Genomic DNA, 23,419 nt, shown 5'->3' with positions numbered 1-23,419 from the left:
TAATATTGTGGAAGTAAGTATTCACATAAGATTTTTACAATACATTAAGTAAAAAAAGAATATCAAATAATATTTTTGTTTAAAAAAATACGCACACACGCACGCACGCATGCGCACACACACAGCAGTTCCCCCCACTGTGGTTTGCTTTCCACAGTTTCAGTTACCTGCAGTCATGGTCTGAAAATATTAAATGGAAAATTCCAGAAATAAGCAATTCATAAATTTTAAATTGCGCACTGGTCTGAGTAGCGTGATGAAATCTCGTGCCGTCCTGCCCTCTCCCACGTGGGACGTGAATCATCCCTTTGTCCAGCATATCCACACTATATGCTACCTGCCCATTAGTAACTCGGTAGCTCTCTTGGCTGTCAGATCGACTGTTGTGGTATTGCAGTGCTTGAGTTCAGGTAATCCTTATTTTACTAAATAGTAGCCCCAAAGCACAAGAGTAGTGATGCTGGCAATTCGGATATTCTCTTATTGTGCCTGATTCATAAATTAAACTCTAATAGGCATGTATGTATTGGAAAAAACATAGTACATATAGGGTTCAGTACTATCTGCAGTTTCAGGCGTCCACTGGAGGTCTTGAAGTGTATCTCCCATGGATTAGGGGGGTCTACTGTATTATGTATAAACACGCAAAATGGCTCAGAAAGACATAGACCAAATTATTAACAGTAATTCCCTTGGTGGTAAAATTTTAGGTCACTTCACAGTTCTTATTTTTTCCTTATTATATTTTCTGATGTTTTTATGTCAAATATTTCACTTGTGTGGTAAAGGTATGGTGTTACTTAAACATTCAGATGTTTAGCTTGATGACTTTGGCATGGGAACTAGTTCCCACTGGGCCAGTCAGGGGTTGTTTGTTCGAGTTAGCCTGAAGAAGTTGGTGGTCCCAGTTTTACATGGCCTGAGAGCAATTTCCAAGAGTGCTGACAGCCTGACCCCTGTTCCTCGCCCCGTGCAGTGATATCCAGTGGCCTGGGCCCTTTTGCTGACAGCTGCAGGTCACTGGAGATTGGCTTCTTTGTAGTGGCCTAGCAGGTTGAGCAGCAGATGGAGCTCTGTGAGGCTTTCCCTGCCCTGGGAGCTCAGTGGAATTTATGAGCATATTTTTCCTAAGAAGGTAGTAAACAGCAGGGAAGCCGAGAGGGACTTGTCAGAAGTCAAGAGGGAAATATTTAAAGGTGATGATCTTTATACTGTTCTTGGGAATTCCACCTGGGATCCTGAGGGTCTTTGGTTTCCTTTTACTCTACAGGAGCAGAAGAAGAAAGATGATGCGATTGGTGGTAAAAAACCATTTCGACCAGAGGCCTCGGGTTCAAGCCGGGATTCCCTGATGTCTCAGTCCCACACCCCGCACAACCCTCACCCTCAGAAGCCTCATTTGCCTGCCTCTCATGGCCCACAGATGCATGGACACCCAAGAGATAACTATAGTCACCCCAACAAGAGACACTTCAGTAATGCAGGTGAGTCATTAAGTGAAGTTTTTTTTTTTTTTTTTTTTTTTTGTGGTACGCGGGCCTCTCACTGCTGTGGCCTCTCCCGTTGCAGAGCACAGGCTCCAGACACACAGGCTCCGGACGCACAGGCTCAGCAGCCACGGCCCACGGGCCCAGCCGCTCCGCAGCACGTGGGATCTTCCCGAACCGGGGCACGAACCCGTGTCCCCTGCATCGGCAGGCGGACTCTCAACCACTGCACCACCAGGGAAGCCCTAAGTGAAGTTTTAAAAGCAGGTGCCCAGGGGACTTCCCTGGTGGTCCAGTAGTAAAGAATCTGCCTTCCAGTACAGGGGATGTGGGTTCGATCCCTGGTCGGGGAACTAAGATCCCACATGCCGCGGAGCAGCTAAGCCCAGGCGCCTCAACTAGAGAGCCTACGTGCCGCAAACTGCAGAGCCCACGCACTCTGGAGCCCGCGTGCCACAACTAGAGAGAGAAAACCCACACGCCACAACTATAGAGAGTGTGCGACTCAGCGAAGGGCCCACGCACCGCAACTAAGACCCGACGCAGCCAAATATAAATAAATAAAAATAAATAAATAGATATACCAAAAAACAAAACAAAACAGAGCTCAGTTGTTTAAAAAAAAAAAAAAAAGGTGCCGAAAGAAGAATCACTTTTTTTTCCCAAAGACAGTAGCTGGACCTTTGTGCTTTTATTCTCTTCCATCACTTTATTGTCCTCTTTTTTCTCAGTGAGATGAAGCATGAGACAAAGATCCAAAAGGCTGTTAATTCAAATCTAAGAAGAACATGACCAACATAAATAAGCAAAAGCCAAATGAACGACTCAGGGAAACAATTTACATTATATATGGCAGTTAAATGATTAAAACTGCTAATATTGAAAAACTCCTTATGAATTGATAACAGAAGGATAACCAAATAGAAAAATGGACAAAGGTTAGGAATAGGGAATTCATTTGGAAGAGGAGATTCAAGTGGCCAGTAGGACAAGATGAACAATTGCTGCTAGGGAAATGTACATTAAAGTAACAATAAATTAAACCAATTTCTTACCCATTCAGATCTGCAAAAATTAAAGGGTGAAATGCACACAAGCTGCTAAGAGTGTGAATTGCTAGTCTTTCCAGAAAATAATCTGAAATGTCTAAATACGTAGGCCCTTTTTCTGGAAGTCTGTCCTGTAGTAATGCAAACACATACATGTATGAGGATGCTGTTACAGCCTTATAATGGCAAAAAGCTGGAAATAAATTGCCCATTAATAGAAAAATGGTTAGATGAATAATAGGACATTTGTACTCTATATTATTAGCAGTTGTTAAAAAAATGAGTTGGCTTTATAGGTAAAAAAAAAAAAATTGGAGGGAAAAAAGAGCAACAGCAACAGCAGAATCTCTGTTGTGTGTGTGTTTAACTTTATTGAAGTGAAAATCACATAACGTGAATAAACGTAACCATTTTAAATGAACAGTTCAGCGGCATTTAGTACATTCACAGTGTTGTGCAACCACCACCTAAATCAAGTGCCAAAACACTTTGCTCACCCCAAAGAAAAAACAGTTTTCATTCTCCCCTCTCCCCAGCTTCCGACTACCACCAGTCTGTCTTGTGTCTCTATAGATCTACGTATTCTGGATTCTTTGTATTAAAGGAATCACATGGAATTGTACAATATGTGTCTGACTGCTTTCACTTGGCATCCGGTTTTCAAGGTCCATCCGTGTTGTAGCATGTATCAGTATTTCATTCCTTTTTGTGGCTGAAAAATACCCCATTGTATGGTTAGACTAGAATTTGTCTTTTCATTAGTTGACGGATGTTTGGGTTGTTTCTGCTTTTTGGCTATTGTGAATCGTACTGTTGTGCACATTTGTACGCAACTATTTGAGTACCTATTTTCAATTCTTTTAGATGTATACCTAGGAGTGTGGAATTGCTTGGTCATGTGATAATTCTATGTTTAACTTTTTGAGGAACCACCAAGAAAACACCAAGCTGTTTTCTGTTGTATATATTTGAATAATATATTTGTATAAGCATAGAGAAGGATGTGACAACATACACACACCAGTTACCTTAGGCTGGTAAAAATGTGGACGGATTGGAGGAAATTAATAATTTCTCCATTGTCTGTTACTTCATTGGTTACAATGAGCGTGAATTACTTTTAAAGATAAAAGTAATAAAAAGAAAACATATAGAACAAAAGCTTAAAAGAATATAGTATATATAGAAGCATAGTATAAAATTTTACAGAGTCAGGTGTTCCATAATCAAAATGAAGTATACATTTTTTTCTAAACTTCAATGTTAGGATTTCCTTTTTTTTTTTAAGTACATTCTAATCTTCCAGTAAAATTCTCAAACTTCTAGGAAAATTGATTTTCTCCATCTTTTCCTCTTTTTTGGAACACATTAATTATAAGTATTTAAAAATTCTTGACTGTTATTTCTAATATCTGAATTATTGTGAACCATTTGTATTGTATGCTTTTTTTTTTTTTCCCCTTGGTTTTCAGTCATACAGCCCTATCTTTTAGCATGTCTGGTTATTTTTGATTAGATGGTAGGCACTGTGTTTTAAAAATTGTAGAAGCCCCAGATGATGTCACTCTGCCCCAGAGAGGATTTATTCTTTCCTCCCCAGGCACATAGGGTGGGAGACAGTCATCTTAATCTAGTTCTCGTTTGGTCCCCCTGTTCCTGGGGTTTGGCTATCCAGGGTACTGGACGGAGGGCCTGCTGCACTCTCTGCCCCACCCCATTGGCAGGTCTTAAACTAGGATCTTGGTTTCCTCGGCACCGTGAGACAGCCCTGAACGGCTCTGCTTTTCACAAGATATCTAGCTTAGCTTTTTAGCCTCCTGCTCCCTGAAGATTCAGCAAATGTTCTAAGGGAAAACTGGCTGTGTGTTTGCAGTCCCTCAAGTGTCCAGTGTCCCTCTAGCTTAGAAAGACCACCAAAAGCTCTGCCGGTGTCTCTGTTTCTCCAACAGTGGTTCTCGGCTGGGAAAAGCCCAGATATTCAGCTTCTTGCCCAGGCTCAGAGTCACAGATCTCCTCAGTGGCTGCAGAAGTCAAGTCAACTATTATTACTTCTGAGGGTTTTTTTTTGCTCTTCGGAATCTTAGTGCTTCTAGTCTTCATTGCTTTGGCTGCTCTTTGATGTCTTTAAGCAGATTATTTTCTGTTTATCTGGTGTTTTCTTACTGTTCTTGGCAGAGTGTAATTCTGTGGCAGCTACTCTGAATTACCTGGAAGCAGAGGTTCCATGTCTTTTAATCTTAAAAATCTTAGTTCAATTAATTGAACACCATTTTATTAGTGGGGGGAGGTAATGACTGTACAAAAAGATGGCTGGGAAATGTTTCCATGTTCTTAGATGTAGTTGTATCAGTTGTACTGATTTTTCTCCTGGGATTAGACTGGTTTTATGTCATTCATATGATGTCACTGATTTTATATTCTGATCCTTTGAAAGGACTCTTCTTATTAAGCTGACTGTAGTCTTTTATTTAAACTTCGGATTTCTCATCCCTCTCCTTAATAGTCAGTACTTCCTAACCAGTTGTCTACCCCACGGAGGGTTCAAGAAGAAAGAAAAGCGCCTTTTACTTTCTCTGGAAATAAATGACTTGGCCATCTCCATAGTACCACAGACCTTGACACCCTGTTTGAAGCCTACCTTTCTATTTAGTTTGAAGCCATCTTTAGATGATCCTTTCATGTTGTGAAGGTGTCTCTTTTTGTTGTTTGTTAATTTTTAGGTTGAATAGTCAGAAGTGTTTTAATTCTTGGTTCCCTGGCCTGCTCCACCCTGGGTCAGCAATGAATTTAAGCCTATATATTGTTTTAATGGTATAAATTGTTGTTTTATATTGTTTTAATGGTATAAATATATTGTTTTAATATATATTAAAACAATTGTTTTAATTGTTTAATTGTTTTATTGTTTTAATATATATTATATATTGTTTTAATGGTATAAATTTCTAAGCTACACAGGTTCCTTTATGGTATTATTCTCTGGCTCTGTAAAAAATGCTAGAAGGCCAACAAAATGAGTAGAGATATATTTGGTGGCACGTCTTTGATCTTAACAAATTGTAGCTGGAAGATGGATTTCCCATGAGGCCACATAGTTCCTACTAGTTAAGCCTCTGTATTAGTTTCCTGAGACTGTTGTAACAAAGTGTACAACAAACTGGGTGGCTTAAAAGAACAGAAATGTATCCTGTCATAGTTTAGGAGGCAGAACTCTGAAATCAAGGTGTCAGCAGAATTGGTTCCTTTTGGAGGATCTGATGGTGAATCTGTTGCACGCCTGTAGCCTGGCTTATACTGCTTACCAGCAAGCCTTGGTGTTGTGGCTGCACTGCTCCAATCTGTTTTTTTTTTTAATTTAATTTTATTTTTTTATACAGCAGGTTCTTATTAGTTATCCATTATATACATATTAGTGTATATATGTCAATCCCAATCTCCCAACTCATCCCCCCCGCCCCACCGCTTTTCTCCCTTGGTGTCCATACATTTGTTCTCTACATCTTTGTCTCAATTTCTGCCCTGTAAACCGGTTCGTTTGTACCATTTCTCTAGGTTCCACATATATGCGTTAATATACAATATTTGTTTTTCTCTTCCTGACTTACTTCACTCTGTATGACAGTCTCTAGATCCATCCACGTCTCTACAAATGACCCAATTTCGTTCCTTTTCATGGCTGAGAAATATTCCATTGTATATATGTACCACATCTTCTTTATCCATTCGTCTGTCGATGGCCATTTAGGTTGCTTCCATGTCCTGACTATTGTAAATAGTGCTGCAGTGAACATTGGGGTGCTAGTGTCATTTTGAATTATGGTTTTCTCAGGGTATATGCCCAGTAGTGGAATTGCTGAGTCATATGGTAATTCTATTTTTAGTTTTTTAAGGAACCTCCATACCGTTCTCCATAGTGGCTGTATCAATTTACATTCCCACCAACAGTGCAAGAGGGTTACCTTTTCTCCGCACCCTCTCCAGCGTTTGTTGTTTGTAGATTTTCTGATGATGCCAGTTCTAACTGGTGTGAGGTGATACCTCATTGTAGTTTTGATTTGCATTTCTCTAATAATCAGTGATGTTGAACAGCTTTTCATGTGCTTCTTGGCCATCTGTGTGTCTTCTTTGGAGAAATGTCTATTTAGGTCTTCTGCCCATTTTTAGATTGGGTTGTTTGTTCTTTTAATATTGAGCTGCATGAACTGTTTATATATTTTGGAGATTAATCCTTTGTCCGTTGATTCGTTTGCAAATATTTTCTCCCATTCTGAGGGTTGTCTTTTCATCTTGTTTGTGTTTCCTTTGCTTTGCAAAAGCTTTTAAGTTTCATTAGGTCCCATTTGTTTATTTTGTTTTTATTTCCATTACACTAGGAGGTGGATCAAAAAATATCTTGCTGTGATTTATGTCAAAGAGTGCTCTTCCTGTGTTTTTCTCTAAGAGTGTTATAGTGTCCTGTCTTACATAGGTCTGTAATCCATTTTGAGTTTATTTTTGTGTATGGTGTTAGGGAGTGTTCTAATTTCCTTCTTTTACATGTAGCTGTCCAGTTTTCCCAGGACCACTTATTGAAGAGACTGTCTTTTCTCCATTGTATATCCTTGGCTCCTTTGTCATAGATTAGTTGACCATAGGTGCATGGGTTTATCTCTGGGCTTTCTATCCTGTTCCATTGATCTATATTTCTGTTTTTGTGCCAGTACCATATTGTCTTGATTACTATAGCTTTGTAGTGTAGTCTGAAGTCAGGGAGTCTGATTCCTCCAGCTCCGTTTTTTTCCCTCAATACTGCTTTGGCTATTCGGGGTCTTTTGTGTCTCCATGCAGATTTTAAGATTTTTTGTTCTAGTTCTGTAAAAAATGCAACTGGTAATTTGATAGGGATTGCATTGAATCTGTAGATTGCTTTGGGTAGCATAGTCATTTTCACAATATTGATTCTTCCAATCCAAGAACATGGTATATCTCTCCATCTGTTTGTGTTATCTTTGATTTCTTTCATCAGTGTCTTACAGTTTTTGGCATACAGGTCTGTAGGTTTATTCCTAGGTATTTTATTCTATTTGTTGCAGTGGTGAATGGGATTGTTTCATTAATTTCTCTTTCTGATCTTTCATTGTTAGTGTATAGGAATGCAAGAGATTTCTGTGCATTAATTTTGTATCCTGCAACTTTACCAAATTCATTGATTAGCTCTAGTAGTTTTCTGGTGACATCTTTAAGATTTTCTCTATATAGTATCATGTCATCGGCAAACAGTGACGGCTTTACTTCTTTTTCGATTTGTATTCCTTTTATTTCTTTTTCTTCTCTGATTGCCATGGCCAGGACTTCCAAAACTATGTTGACTAATAGTGGCGGGAGTGGACATCCTTGTCTTGTTCCTGATCTTAGAGGAGATGCCTCCAGTTTTTCACCATTGAGAATGATGTTTGCTGTGGGTTTGTCATATATGGCCTTTATTATGTTGAGGTAGTTTACCTCTATGCCCAGTTTCTGGAGAGTTTTTATCATAAACGGGTGTTGAATTTTGTCAGAAGCTTTTTCTGCATCTATTGAGATGATCATATGGTTGTTTTTTTTTTTACATCTTTATTGGAGTATAATTACTTTACAATGGTGTGTTAGTTTCTGCTTTATAACAAAGTGAATCAGTTATACATATACATATGTTCCCATATCTCTTCCCTCTTGCGTCTCCCTCCCTCCCACCCTCCCTATCCCACCCCTCCAGGCGGTCACAGAGCACCGAGCTGATCTCCCTGTGCTATGCAGCTGCTTCCCACTAGCTATCTACCTTACGTTTGGTAGTGTATATATGTCCATGCCTCTTCACCCTTCCCCCTCCCCATATCCTCAAGTCCATTCTCTAGTAGGTCTGTGTCTTTATTCCTGTCTTACCCCTAGGTTCTTCATGACATTTTTTTCCCCCTTAAATTCCATATATATGTGTTAGCATACGGTATTTGTCTTTCTTTTTCTGACTTACTTCACTCTGTATGACAGACTCTAGGTCTATCCACCTCATTACAAATAGCTCAATTTCGTTTCTTTTTATGGCTGAGTAATATTCCATTGTATATATGTGCCACATCTTCTTTATCCATTCATCCGATGATGGGCACTTAGGTTGTTTCCATCTCCGGGCTATTGTAAATAGAGCTGCAGTGAACATTTTGGTACATGACTCTTTTTGAATTTTGGTTTTCCCAGGGTATATGCCCAGTAGTGGGATTGCTGGGTCATATGGTAGTTCCATTTGTAGTTTTTTAAGGAACCTCCATACTGTTCTCCATAGTGGCTGTACCAGTTTACATTCCCACCAACAGTGTAAGAGTGTTCCCTTTTCTCCACACCCTGTCCAGCATTTATTGTTTCTAGATTTTTTGATGATGGCCATTCTGACTGGTGTGAGATGATATCTCATTGTAGTTTTGATTTGCATTTCTCTAATGATTAATGATGTTGAGCATTCTTTCATGTGTTTGTTGGCAGTCTGTATATCTTCTTTGGAGAAATGTCTATTTAGGTCTTCTGCCCATTTTTGGATTGGGTTGTTTGTTCTTTGTTATTGAGCTGCATGAGCTGCTTGTAAATTTTGGAGATTAATCCTTTGTCAGTTGTTTCATTTGCAAATATTTTCTTCCCTTCTGAGGGTTGTCTTTTGGTCTTGTTTATGGTTTCCTTTGCTGTGCAAAAGCTTTTAAGTTTCATTAGGTCCCATTTGTTTATTTTTGTTTTTATTTCCATTTCTCTAGGAGGTGGGTCAAAAAGGATCTTGCTGTGATTTATGTCATAGAGTGTTCTGCCTATGTTTTCCTCTAAGAGATTGATAGTTTCTGGCCTTACATTTAGGTCTTTAATCCATTTTGAGCTGATTTTTGTGTAAGGTGTTATGGTATTAGATCACTCCCTAACACCATACTCATACTTTTACTTGTACCTGTCCAGTTTTCCCAGCACCACTTATTGAAGAGGCTATCCTTTCTCCACTGTACATTCCTGCCTCCTTTATCAAAGATAAGGCCACCATATGTGCGTGGGTTTATCTCTGGGCTTTCTATCCTGTTCCATTGATCTATATTTCTGCTTTTGTGCCAGTACCATACTGTCTTGATTACTGTAGCTTTGTAGTATACAGTCTGAAGTCAGGGAGCCTGATTCCTCCAGCTCCGTTTTTCGTTCTCAAGATTGCTTTGGCTCTTCGGGGTCTTTTGTGTTTCCATACAAATTGTGAAATTTTTTGTTCTAGTTCTGTGAAAAATGCCAGTGGTAGTTTGATAGGGATTGCATTGAATCTGTAGATTACTTTGGGTAGTAGAGTCATTTTCACAATGTTGATTCTTCCAATCCAAGAACATGGTATATCTCTCCATCTATTTGTATCATCTTTAATTTGTTTCATCAGTGTCTTATAATTTTCTGCATGCAGGTCTTTTGTCTCCTTAGGTAGGTTTATTCCTAGATATTTTATTCTTTTTGTTGCAATGGTAAATGGGAGTGTTTTCTTGATTTCACGTTCAGATTTTTCATCATTAGTGTGTAGGAATGCCAGAGATTTCTGTGCATTAATTTTGTATCCTGCTACTTTACCAAATTCATTGATTAGCTCTAGTAGTTTTCTGGTAGCATCTTTAGGATTCTCTATGTATAGTATCATGTCATCTGCAAACAGTGACAGCTTTACTTGTTTTCCGATTTGGATTCCTTTTATTTCCTTTTCTTCTCTGGTTGGTGTGGCTAAAACTTCCAAAGCTATGTTGAATAAGAGTGGTGAGAGTGGGCAACCTTGTCTTGTTCCTGATCTTAGCGGAAATGCTTTCAGTTTTTCACCATTGAGGATGATGTTGGCTGTGGGTTTGTCATATATGGCCTTTATTATGTTGAGGAAAGTTCCCTCTATGCCTACTCTCTGCAGGGTTTTTATCGTAAATGGTGTTGAATTTTGTCGAAAGCTTTCTCTGCATCTGTTGAGATGATCATATGGTTTTTCTCCTTCAATTTGTTAATATGGTGTATCACATTGATTGATTTGCATATATTGAAGAATCCTTGCATTCCTGGAATAAACCCCACTTGATCATGGTGTATTATCCTTTTAATGTGCTGTTGGATTCTGTTTGCTACTATTTTTTCAAGATTTTTGCATCTAAGTTCATCAGTGATATTGACCTGTAGTTTTCTTTCTTTGTGACATCCTTGTCTGGTTTTGGTATCAGGGTGATGGTGGCCTCGTAGAATGAGTTTGGGAATGTTCCTCCCTCTGCTATATTTTGGAAGAGTTTGAGAAGGATAGGTGTTAGCTCTTCTCTAAATGTTTGATAGAATTCGCCTGTGAAGCCATCTGGTCCTGGACTTTTTGTTTGTTGGAAGATTTTTAATCACAATTTCAAGTTCAGTGCTTGTGATTGGTCTGTTCATATTTTCTATTTCTTCCTGATTCAGTCTTGGCAGGTTGTGCCTTTCTAAGAATTTGTCCATTTCTTCCAGGTTGTCCACTTTATTGGCATAGAGTTGCTTATAGTAATCTCTCATGATCTTTTGTATTTCTGCAGTGTCAGTTGTTACTTCTCCTTTTTCATTTCTAATTCTATTGATTTGAGTCTTCTCCCTTTTTTTCTTGATGAGTCTGGCTAATGGTTTATCAATTTTGTTTATCTTCTCAAAGAACCAGCTTTTAGTTTTATTGATCTTTGCTATTGTTTCCTTTCTGATGTGATCTTTATGATCTCTTTCCTTCTGCTAACTTTGGGGTTTTTTTGTTCTTCTTTCTCTAGTTGTTTTAGGTGCAAAGTTAGGTTGTTTATTCGAGATGTTTCCTGTTTCTTAAGGTAGGATTGTATTGCTATAAACTTCCCTCTTAGAACTGCTTTTGCTGCATCCCATAGGTTTTGGGTCGTCGTGTCTCCATTGTCATTTGTTCTAGGTATTTTTTGATTTCCTCTTTGATTTCTTCAGTGATCACTTCGTTATTAAGTAGTGTATTGTTTAGCCTCCATGTGTTTGTATTTTTTACAGATATTTTCTGGTAATTTATATCTAGTCTCATAGCATTGTGGTTGGAAAAGATACTTGATACAATTTCAATTTTCTTAAATTTACCGAGGCTTGATTTGTGACCAAAGATGTGATCTATCCTGGAGAGTATTCTGTGTGCACTTGAGAAGAAAGTGTAATCTGCTGTTTTTGGATGGAATGTCTTATAAATATCGATTAAATCTGTCTGGTCTATTGTGTCATTTAAACCTCTTTTTCCTTATTAATTTTCTGTGTGGATTATTTGTCCATTGGTGTAAGTGAGGTGTTGAAGTCCCCCACTATTATTGTGTTACTGTCGATTTCCTCTTTTATAGCTCTTAACAGTTGTCTTATATATTGAGGTGCTCCTATGTTGAGTGCATATATATTTATAATTGTTATATCTTTTTCTTGGATTGATCCTTTGGTCATTATGTAGTGTCCTTCTTTGTCTCTTGTAATAGTCTTTAAAGTCTATTTTGTTTGATATGAGTATTGCTACTCCAGCTTTCTTTTGATTTCCATTTGCATGGAATATCTTTTTCCATCCCCTCACTTTCAGTCTGTATGTGTTCCTAGGTCTGAAATGGGTCTCTTGTAGACAGCATATATATGGGTCTTGTTTTTGTATCCATTCAGCAAGCCTGTGTCTTTTGTTTAGAGCATTTAATCCATTCACGTTTAAGGTAATTATTGGTATGTATGTTCCTATTACCATTTTCTTCATTGTTTTGGGTTTGTTTTTGTAGGTCCTTTTCTTCTCTTGTGTTTCCCACTTAGAGAATTTCCTTTAGCATTTGTTGTAGAGCTGGTTTGGTGGTGCTGAATTCTCTTAGCTTTTGCTTGTCTGTAAAGCTTTTGATTTCTTCATCGAATCTGAATGAGATCCTTGCTGGGTAGAGTAATCTTACTTGTAGGTTCTTCCCTTTCATCACTTTAAATATATTGTGCCACTCCCTTCTGGCTTGTAGAGTTTCTGCTGAGAAATCTGCTGTTAACCTTATGGGAGTTCCCTTGCATGTTATTTGTCATTTTTTCCTTGCTGGTTTTAATAGTTTTTCTTTGTCTTTAATTTTTGCCAGTTTGATTACTATGTGTCTCGGCATGTTCCTCCTCGGGTTTATCCTGTATGGGACTCTCTGCGCTTCCTGGACTTGGGTGGCTATTTCCTTTCCCATGTTAGGGAAGTTTTCGACTGTAATCTCTTCATATATTTTCTTGGGTCCTTTCTCTCTCTGTTTTCCTTCTGGGACCCCTATAATGTGAATGTTGTTGCATTTAATGTCCCAGTGGTCTTTTAGGCTATCTTCATTTCTTTTCATTCTTTTTTCTTTATTCTGTTCTGCAGCAGTGAATTCCACCATTCTGTCTTCCAGGTCACTTATCTGTTCTTCTGCCTCAGTTATTCTGCTATTGATTTCTTCTAGTGTAGTTTTCATTTCAGTTATTTTATTGTTCATCTCTGTTTGTTTGTTCTTCAATTCTTCTAGATCTTTTTTAAACATTTCTTGCATCTTCTCGATCTTTGCTTCCATTCTTTTTCCAAGGTCCTGGATAATAATAACTATCATTATTCTGAATTCTTTTTCTGGAAATTTGCCTATCTCCACTTCATTTAGTTGTTTTTCTGGGGTTTTATCTTGTTCCTTTATCTGGTACATAGCCCTCTGCCTTTTCATCCTGTCTGTCTTACTGTGAATGTCTCTCCATTCTCTGTCTTCATCTCTCCATGGCCTTCCTCTCTGTGTCTCTTTCTCCCAAATCTCCCTACACCTTTCTCTTAACAGGATCTATCATTGGATTTAGGGCCCACTGTAAATCCAAGATGATCTCAACTCAAGATCCATCATTACAACTTCAGAGACCCTATTTTCAAGTAAAGACACAGTCAGAGGTTTTAAGTGGACATACATTTTGGAGACCACATTTCAATACAGCATAGCCTCCTTTCCTCTACTTCTGTGTCTTCAGTGCCTTTTTGGATTCAGATACGTGTGATTCTTCTCCTCAGGGGAAAAGGGAGGCTTACTGAAGCTATAACAAATTTCAGTTTGGCTCTATCCTTGAGAGTTACAGAATCCAGAGTTAGAGCAATCACGTTTTACAGGAGGAGTGCCATTCTTTTGGTGTGGGCTAAGGAAGAAGAGTAGAATCAGTAGGTATAGTCTGGAAAGATTTTCAGGAACCAGGCACAGCTGATGGTACCCACAGGTAAATAAACCTTAGATGTGTAAATGGAGAGTATTACCTTGTGGCTGTGAAACTCAGCAGTGCCTTTTTCCAAATTAATGTTTGGTGTGGTTTTTTTTGTTGTTGTTGTTTGTTTTAGTGAAATCTCATTTTAAGGGTAAGCCCCAGGTTGGAAGGTAAGCAGGTGTAGAAAATGAAAAACAGTAAAAAAAAAAAAAAAAGAAAGAAAGAAAGAAAATGAAAAACAGTGGTTCTTGAATTTCAGAAGGATAAAGGTGAATTTTCTTTTGCCTTAAAATTTTGGGGAAAGAATTATGGACTCATTACTTGTATGATACCAGCAGCAAAAAGGTCAAGAAGGAAGAAGTGTAGTGTTTGTAACATGTGTCAGGCCTTTTCAGTTTAAACTTTAGTGGAAGTGAAATGCAGCCAGTTCTTGGAATCACGAGATCATTATTTCTCTTTCTGCAGATCGAGGCGACTGGCAGAGGGAAAGAAAGTTCAACTATGGTGGTGGCAATAACAATCCGCCCTGGGGTGGTGACAGGCACCATCAGTATGAGCAGCACTGGTACAAGGACCACCATTACGGGGACCGGCGACACATGGACGCCCACCGTTCAGGGAGCTACCGACCCAACAACCTGTCCAGAAAGAGACCTTATGACCAGTACAGCAGTGACCGAGACCACCGGGGACACAGGGATTATTATGACCGGTATGCAGAGGGCCCTCAGACACCAGGCACTGACCTCTGCCAGGGGCTTACTATTTATAGGTGGAGAGACAAGCAACAGAAACTTCATGTATTTATCCGTCAGATGCTCATTCTTACCCTGTGCCAGGCATGGTCCCAAGTCTGGTGCTGTGTTTCTGCCGTCAAGGCATCTTCAGAATGTTGGGGAGAAATCATGATGTAGGCAGCTGACATTGTGTGCTGAGTGGACGGTTGAAAGAATGGATTTTTGAGTTTTTCCTGAGGGCTGAGGAAGAGGGGAGGCTGGTGATTCTTGGTTTGGGCCCTGGAGAGTCAGCTAAGCAGAGAGAGGTGGACTAGGCGTCACAGGCCCAGGCCAAGGATAGGCCCCCAGGAAGGGATGCCCAGAAGATGAATAGGTGGTTGGATGTGGGGGTGGGGCTTGAATGCCAAGTTACAGGTTTTAAGTTTTATTCTCTGGGCCAAGGAGCCATTTATGGTTTCATCATCACACTTGTGCAGGGGGAGTTTTCTGCCGTCCTCTGAGGAAATCTAGAGAAGTGGTAGCCATTAAGTATCAGAGTCTGCAACCAAAATGATTAAGCTCTGTGCTATGGTGTCGGCCACACTAGGTGGGTACCAGCCTGTGGTCCTTTCATGCTAGGAGCCCGCAGTTTAGCGGTCAGAGTCTTTTGAAGTTGTCCCTTCTCTACAACTATATAATATCATGATATGATGGGCCAAGGTTTTGTGAGAGTAGTTGTGAGAGTTAGCACTAAGTACAGGAAGGGCTGAAGAGGTTTTATCTATTCTTCTTAATTTCAGGACTTAGCTGTATTTTAGCTTCCTAGCAACTTTGGTTTCCCCTAGGCTAAAGACATGCTTTGACTGCACCTTGAAATTAATATAGGAAAATTTCATATAAACATCTCCGTGTCCTGCCTTCTTTTGGAGGATCTGGTAATACCAGGCTGCTTTAGCACAGCAGCTGTGGCCAAGTAGCAGCAGCCTGTTAGCAGGGGTCTGTACCCCTCACCCCCCACCCTTCTGTACCATCTTGTCTGACTCCAGTGGGCATTTGCCCTACATTCTTTTGTGTAGATCTGTATTTCCATTTTGTATCATTTCTCTTCTGCCTGGAGGACTTTTGTTTTAGTGTGGGTCTGCTGGTGATAAGTTCTTTTAGCATTTGTATGTCTGAGGAAATCTTTATTTTGTCTTCACTGATGAAAGATATTTTCTTTTGGGTATAAATTTATAGATTGACACTTCCTTTCAGTACTTTAAAGATGTTCCTCTATTCTCTACTTGTATTGTTTCTGATGAAAAATCTGTCATTTTTCATGACAGATTTTTTTTTTCATGTCATTTTTTTTATGTCATTTTTCACTTTATCTTTACTCCTCTGTACTAATACGTCTTTTTCTTCATCACTGGTTTTTAGCAATTTGATTATAACGTGCCGTGGTATATTTTTCCTTATGTTTCTTGTGCTTGGGAATTCTTGGATCTGCACCTTTATCATTTTATCAGATTTGGAAAATTTTTTACCATTATTTCTTCAAATACTTTTCTGTTCCCCCACTCTCCTTTGAAGATTTCAGTTACACCTGTGGTAGGCTGCTTGAATTTGTCTCACAGCTTACTGATGCTAGGTTTATTTTTTTTAATTCTGTTTTCTCTGTTTCATTTGGAAAGTTTCTGTTGCTTTGTCTTCAGGTTCACTAATATTGTCTTTTTCAATGTCTAATCTGCCTCGAGGCCCATTTATTGATAGTATATTTTGTATTTCTTACATTGTAGTTTTATCTCTAGAAGTTGCATTTGGGTCCTTTTTTTTAATCCTCCATGTCTCTCTTTGACCTTTTGAAATCTGGTATACAGTTTCAACATGGTATTTCTATCCTTGTCTGCTAATTCTATGATTTGGGTCAGGTTCAACTGATTGATTTATTGCCTCATTATGGGTCTTATTTTCCTGGTTCTCTTCTTTTTCATATTATTTTCCATTACAGTTTATTACAGGATGTTGAATATAGTTCCTTGTGCTATACAGTAGGACCTTCTTGTTTATCTGTTTTATATATGGTAGTTTGTATCTGCTAATTCCAAACTCCTAATTTATTCCTCCCCCACATATTTTCCCCTTTGGTAACCATAAGTTTGTTCTCTGTGAGTCTCTGTCTGCTTTGTAAATGAGTTCCTTTGAATCATTTTTTTAGATTCCACATATGAATGATATATGGTATTTGTCTTTCTCTTTCTGACTTAACTTCATGTAGTATGATCTCTAGGTCCATCCATGTTGCAGCAAAACGACATTATTTCATTCTTTTTTATGGCTGAGTAGTATTTCATTGTGTGTATGTACCACATCTTCTTTGTCCATTCATCTGTCAATGGACATTTAGGTTGTTTCCATGTCCTGGCTATTGTAACTAGTCCTGCTATGAACATAGAGGTGCATGTTTCTTTCTGAATTATAGTTTTGTCCAGATATATGCGCAGCAGTGAGATTGCTGGATCACATGGCAACTCTTATATTTAGTTTTTTAAGGAACCTCCTCTGTACTGTTTTCCATAGTGGCTGTACCAACTTAAATTCAGTTGCAGGATTCCCTTTTCTCCACTCCTCTCCAGCATTTGTTACTTGTAGACTTTTTATTGATGGCCGTTCTGACCGGAGTAAGGTGATACCTTATTATAGTTTCGATTTGCATTTCTCTGATAATTAGCGATGTTGAGCATCTTTTCATGTGCCTATTGGCCATCTGTATGTCTTCTTTGGAGGAATGTCTGTTTGGTTCTTCTGCCCATTTTTTGATTGGGTTGGTTTTTTTTTTTGTTATTGAGTTGTATGAGCTGTTTGTATATTTTGGAAATTAACTCCTTGTCAGTTGCATTGTTTGCTAATATTTTCTCCCATTCCATAGATTGTCTTTTCGTTTTGTTTATGGTTTCCTTTGCTATGCAAAAGCTTATAAGTTTGATTAGGTCCCATTTGTTCATTTTTGCTATTATTTCTCTATGCCGGGTAGTTTTTGATTAGATACCTAGTTAAGTGTTGGACATTTTTGTATTCCTATAAACGTTCTGGAGCTTTGTTATGAAACACAGTTAGGTTACTTGGAAACAGTTTGATTCTTTCAGATCTTGTCGTTAGGATTTGTTAGGCAGAACTGGAGCAGTGCTCAGGCAAAGGCTCATGATTTCCCAGCACTGAGGCCAGGACCCTCCTGGTACTCTACCAGTGCCCCTTGGATCTTGAGGTTTCCCTATCTGGCTGGTGAGAAGAGAACAGGCACTGTTCCAACTGTGTGTGAGCACAGAGCACTGGCATCTCATCCTTCTCAGTGTTTTTTTTCTCCTGGCCTTTGGGTAGTTTCCTCACATATACACCCTGAGCGGTATCCAGCTGAACACTCGAGGGGGAACCTTTGCTGGTCTTTGAACTTCTTTCTCTTTGTAGAACTTACTTCTCTTGCACTCTACACTTTGAACACCCCCACCCCAACGCAGGAAGTCAGGGCTTCTCCTGAGCCGGTGCTTGTAAGGCTTATCTCATTAGTTTCTCTTCCCGTAGGGTTTGCGGTTCTTTGTTATGTGACATCTGGTGTCTTGAAGACCATTGTTCCATACATTTTGTCCCTTTCTGATTGTTTCAGCAGGAGAGTAAGTGTAGCCCCTGTTACTCCATCTTGGCTGGAACATGGACAGTCTCTCTCTTTCCCTCCCTCCCTCCCTCCCTTCCCCTCTCCCTCTCCCTCTCTTTCTTTTATTCAGGTGAAATTCACATAGCATAAATTTATTACTTTAAAGTGAACAATTCAGAGGCATTTAGTACATTCACTATGTTGTGCAAGCACCACCTCTGTCAAGTTCCAAAACACTTTCGTCACCCCAGAGAGAACTCTGTAACCACTAAGTAGCCACTCTCCATTCTTCTCTCTCCCTAGCCCCTGGCAACCACCAGTCGTCTTCATTCTGTTTCTGTGGACTTACTTAGTCTTGATAGTTTGCATAAATGGAATCATACAGTACGTGGCCTTTTGTGACTGGCATTTTTGACATTTACCATAATGTTTTAGAGGTTCATCCACATCGTAGCATGTATCAGTACTTCATTTCTTTTCATGGGTGAATAATGTTCCAGTGTATGTACATGCTAAATTTTGTTTATCCATTCATCCATTGATAGGCATTAGAGTTTTTCCACCTTCTGGCTGTTGTGAATAGTGCTACTGTGAACATGGTATATAAGTGTTTGTTTGAATATCTTTTTTCAGTGCTTTTGGGGTATATACCTAGGATTGGAATTGTTAGTCGGTGGCAGTCCTATGTTTAACTTTTAAGGAACCACCAAAATGTTTTCTACTGCAGCTGACCTATTTTACATTCCAACCAGCTATGTGTTAGAATTGCAATTTTCCCACATTTTCACCAACATTTATTTTTAGTGTTTTGAATGTAGCCATCCTAATGGGTATGACGTGGTATCTCATGGTAGTTTTGATTTGCATTTCCCTGGTGATTAATGCCCATTAAAGATGTTGAACAGCTTTTCATGTGCTTAGTAGCCATTTGTGTATCTCCTTTGGAGAGATGTCTGTTCAGCTCCGTTGCCCATTTTTGAGTTGTATTGTTTGTCTTTTTGTTGTTGACTTATACAGATTCTCTGTTAATAGTATAACAAGCAGTTTGCCATGGTCCTGACTAAAAATTTTAATATTCTTCACATTGAGTACGTGTTAAAATAATTTAATTAACCCTGCACTTATTGTTGCATATTAGGTTATAATTTTTGTTGTTACTAATAACTTACAAAATAATTTCTGTGGCTTTTTTTCTCCTCGGCTGGGTCGAGGAACATGAGGACGTTTGTAGATCTTGCCAGCTTTCCTGAAGGGGATGTGAGTTTACAAAGCCATCAGTGATTCAAGTGTGTACTTGTTTCACTGCAGACCTGATGAGGCTTATGTCCTTTCATAGGCTGTGTTTCGCCAATAAGTATAAAATAGCCCTTTGTTACTACTTTAGTTTTGTTTTTTTCGATTCCTAGTAATGTAAGTATTTGCATCTGAGTTTCTGGAAGCGTCCTTAAATATGAGTGCATGAGGAAGAGCCAGTGGATGACGGAGGAGGGGTGGGAATCCGGCTTTGGTCTCCAGCTGATCCTTGCATCTCTGTTTCAGGCACCATCACGACTCCAAACGGAGGCGATCCGATGAATTCAGGCCTCAAAATTACCACCAGCAGGATTTCCGACGAATGTCTGATCACCGCCCCCCTATGGGCTACCACGGCCAGGGACCCTCGGACCATCACCGCTCTTTCCACACAGACAAATTGGGGGAGTATAAACAGCCCCTTCCCCCGCTGCACCCCGCAGTCTCAGATCCTCGCTCGCCCCCTTCTCAGAAATCTCCTCACGATTCCAAGTCACCCCTGGATCATCGGTCTCCTTTGGAGAGATCACTAGAACAGAAAAACAACCCAGATTATAACTGGAATGTTAGAAAAACATAAAGGACAGCTTGGAAAGAAGGGGAGTGCAAGAGTCATTAAGCACCTGGATGTTTTTGGTCTGATCCACAGGAGCCAGTTACCTAGACCAGTGATGGCGTTTCTGGACACGCTGCTGCTGTCAGCTCGCCGCTGAAGGAGCACTTCAGGGAGTGGGGGGCCTTTCGCTCGGTCCAGCTTTGATTTGGGTCACCACTCCCGCACTTGGGCACCCCATCCCATTCCAGCCTTGTCCTGGCCTCCCACTTTGATGGGTGCTAGGAGGAAGAGGTGACGTTTTGTCTACCAGCTTCACGGGCTGTTCCCCAGTGAAGGAAGAAAGGATCTTAGAGTCGTGAATGTTTTATCACCAGGGCTGGCGCGCCCTGGACCTCGGCGCGTGGTCGGGGAAGGCGCGTGTGCACGAAGGCTGCTGGGACCTGCTGGACAGCACGGGGTTTGGTTCACCATGACGTGACAGATGCTGCTGTTGGGGAGCGGGGCGCGGGGGTGAGCGGGTGGGGTCTCGCATCATAGGACTTGAAGGGGAGCAGGTACCCCCCTCAAACGTGTTCTTGGGAGAAGTGACACTCGGCCTCATCATGTGACACCTGTGGTGCTGGGGGCGTGGGGGACTGAGGGGGAAACACTTCCACAGCGGCCGCTTCCCCACCAACACTAAGTTTTCCCACACTGTACATTTCAAAGGTTTGGTCTCCCAGGTGGGCCTTGCTTGCCCCCTGTGCCAGGGAAAGTAGGGCCTGTGCAGCTGACTTCTGAGGACTGTGAGTCGGGCAGCATTGAAGTGGGCGTGGGTTCTGTTTGGTTGGGCGTGGGCTGCATGCAGGGCAGGCGGGGCGAGGGCTGGGTGTGTGTGGCCAGGGCACGGGAATCCCTGGTGGATTCCGATTCCTGGGATGAGCGGTAACGGTCCTGGGCCTGGCGAGGAGGGGGCTGAGGGAGCAGGCCTGCTGACGAGCTGGTTGCTGGCAGCACCAGGGCGGGCTGCTGGGGAGGGGTGGACGGGTTTCCCAGCCTGGGGGGTGGTAGTGCGGCAAGTTGGGGAGGGCCAGCGTGGCAGCTGGTCACCATCCGCAGCTGCGTCGGAGTTGCCTTCGCCCAGCTTGAAGAGGTAAGATTCCGCAGAGTCACACATCTGCCGCTCATGTGGTGGGTGGACAGACACAAGTTGCCTGTGGTGAACACGTTTCCACTGCTAGTTGGAGATCATTAGAATTGAACTCAGTATCTTTTAGAATGAAATCAAGTTAAGTGTAAACCTCAGTTCATTTTTTTTTTTTTTTCCAAAACAGGAAACATCCAAGGACAGGGTAGAGTTGAATTGAGTCAGGATGGGAGGCAAGTTGGTTACATTCGTTAAGGAGGCTCCTTTCATTTTACTGGTTCTGGGGCCTTCCCTTCTGTTCACTTTAAATATAACTTGCCAGTAATTGTTAGAGTATCCAAAGGCCTTTCTAGATGGAGACAGAATAACTGACTTGAACATACAGTGTGCCTATACGTGTCCAGGCTCAGAGCTGCTGGAAACCCTTCCATTGGGCATATACAGGATTGAACTCCCTGCACTAACCCGAGGGGACTTCATAAAATCATTATCACTTACATGCTGGTATCCTGGGCAGCACCATTAATGCCTTTACTGTTGCCTCACCAGTGAAGCAGAGGTGGCTTTGGGGGACCGTCACACTCTGTTTCCCAGAGCATCCTTGGGCTCGCCTGTGCTGAGGTCCACATGAGAGTCTGGGTCTGCACAGCTCGTGAGGGGAGCTCAGTGGGCCCACCACCTCCTGATCTATTTCTCCTCCTGGTACTTGGCGTCGTTCACCCTGGGCTTGTACGACACGTGCCCGGAGCACAGCCCCAAGGGACCACAGTGGAGCCCCCGGCCACCGTCACCCCAGTGAGGACGTGTGAGACTGCTCCGTGGGGGAAGATAGGAAATCATGTCTCTGCTTTGGCCACAGGTTGGGCTCCTTGCCAACAGTACTGACACTACCTGTGCTTGTCTTGCTCAGGCCAAAGGGGACGGGCAGCCTGGCTTGCAGATCCTTGAGCCATCCGTGGGCCCTGGAGGTGGGCAGGGTGGGCCCTAGCACGGCTTCCCCTGTGGGAAGTTGGGTCGTGTCCTTTTCAGTTAGAGGAGGCCAGGAGGAGGAATTGGAGGGCCTGCATTTCAATGCTCATCAAGGTTTTTTTTTTTTTTTCCCCTGAAGTTCTTCGTAGGAGATGTGAGTTATTCCCAAAGATGTCTCATCATGAGGAGAAAGGAACTTCCTTTTGTTCACATTCAGGATTTTTAGTGCCATATGATGTAGCAAAAGGCAGTGTCAGCCATGTCAGTGTTAAATTGATTATGAAAAGTACAGTATCCCCATAAAAGCATCTATTTTAGGTGTCGGAGTATGTCTGAAGGGTGGGTTGGGAGAAAGGCATTTCCTCATTGTCCTAAATCAGTATGAATACTATATGCTTATATCAAAACCAGAAATTTGCACAGGTAGGAATTCTCTCACTTGTGGATGGGAGAAGCTGCCCCCGGAATCTGTGAGGATGGTATTCCGTGGAGCCTAGCTTTGAAAGATTTAGTTATTACTAGAAAGAGCAGGGGCTGAGGAAGAGGGAAGTTGAACAGAAACCCGGATTCACGTGTATGTCCTAGTCCTAGCAGAGGACACGGTAACTCCAGACTCGTCCCCGCCATCTGTCGCTGGCCCCGGGCTCCCCTTCCTTTTAGGCATTCCTTAACGCTCTTTGATGGGAACCCAGAACGCTTCTCACGTCCTGCTGCAGACACTCTAGCTGATGTCTGAGAGCCGCATCAGGGTGCGCGGTGCAAACACGATTCAGTTATGAATTCACACAGTGACACTGAAATCCTACAGACCAAAACCAGTGCGTCAGCAGGAGCGGTGGCCCGGGGCCCAGTGCCAGCGCTCGCTCCTCTGGCTCATCCGAGGGCTGCCGTGTCGGGCGAGGAGAGCCAGGCCAAGGGTCCAGGCTGCTTTAGTCCATCTGAATCCCACTCGGTTGGGGACAGATGGTTTTTCTTTATTGTAAAATTGTGGACTTTTAAAACCTGTTGACTAAACAGTAATTAATTTATATTTGTGAAAAATGCCACTGTCCTAGTGATTTCTGATGTAAATAATGTTGTTTATATAGTATGTATTAAATTTTCCTACATTGTAAAACTGCTGTACTTTTGATTCTTGTATATTAAAAAGTGTTACTAAGGATTTTTAGAATTGGGCGAACACGTTGCATTGCATTGGCGTGACCCGCGACTGTGCATGCCTCCTCGTCTCCCTTCCCTTGGTTGCTGGGTCAAGATTGACAGCTTGCGAAATGGAGCCTTTTAAAGTTGCGTCTCTTCCCCCTCCCCAGGCCCAGTTGTGTTGTCGGGTCCAGGTCCTTTCACCACACGTTCTAGATTTTCTCTTGAGTAGCTGAGGCTG

The 23,419-nt window shown here is 41.2% G+C and overlaps 1 protein-coding gene across 4 annotated transcripts in view; it reads left to right on the top strand.

Moving 5' to 3' along the window:
* Positions 1-23,200, top strand: part of CHD2 (chromodomain helicase DNA binding protein 2) — a 127,715-nt gene extending 104,515 nt beyond the window's left edge. For all 4 annotated transcript variants that reach the window (XM_019945654.3, XM_019945653.3, XM_019945655.3 and 1 more), the window contains 3 exons: positions 1,271-1,484; positions 14,216-14,462; positions 19,634-23,200. In XM_019945654.3, the coding sequence (XP_019801213.1) occupies positions 1,271-1,484; positions 14,216-14,462; positions 19,634-19,967 (795 nt within the window). In that variant the 3' untranslated portion in view covers positions 19,968-23,200. The remainder of the gene's footprint in view (positions 1-1,270; positions 1,485-14,215; positions 14,463-19,633) is intronic.
* The last annotated feature ends 219 nt before the right edge of the window (positions 23,201-23,419 follow it).

This window comes from Tursiops truncatus, chromosome 2, assembly GCF_011762595.2.
Source record: "Tursiops truncatus isolate mTurTru1 chromosome 2, mTurTru1.mat.Y, whole genome shotgun sequence".
Classification (NCBI taxonomy): Eukaryota; Metazoa; Chordata; class Mammalia; order Artiodactyla; family Delphinidae; genus Tursiops; species Tursiops truncatus.
Note: the sequence above shows the minus strand (reverse complement) of the source record. Positions and strands in the feature narration are given on the sequence as shown.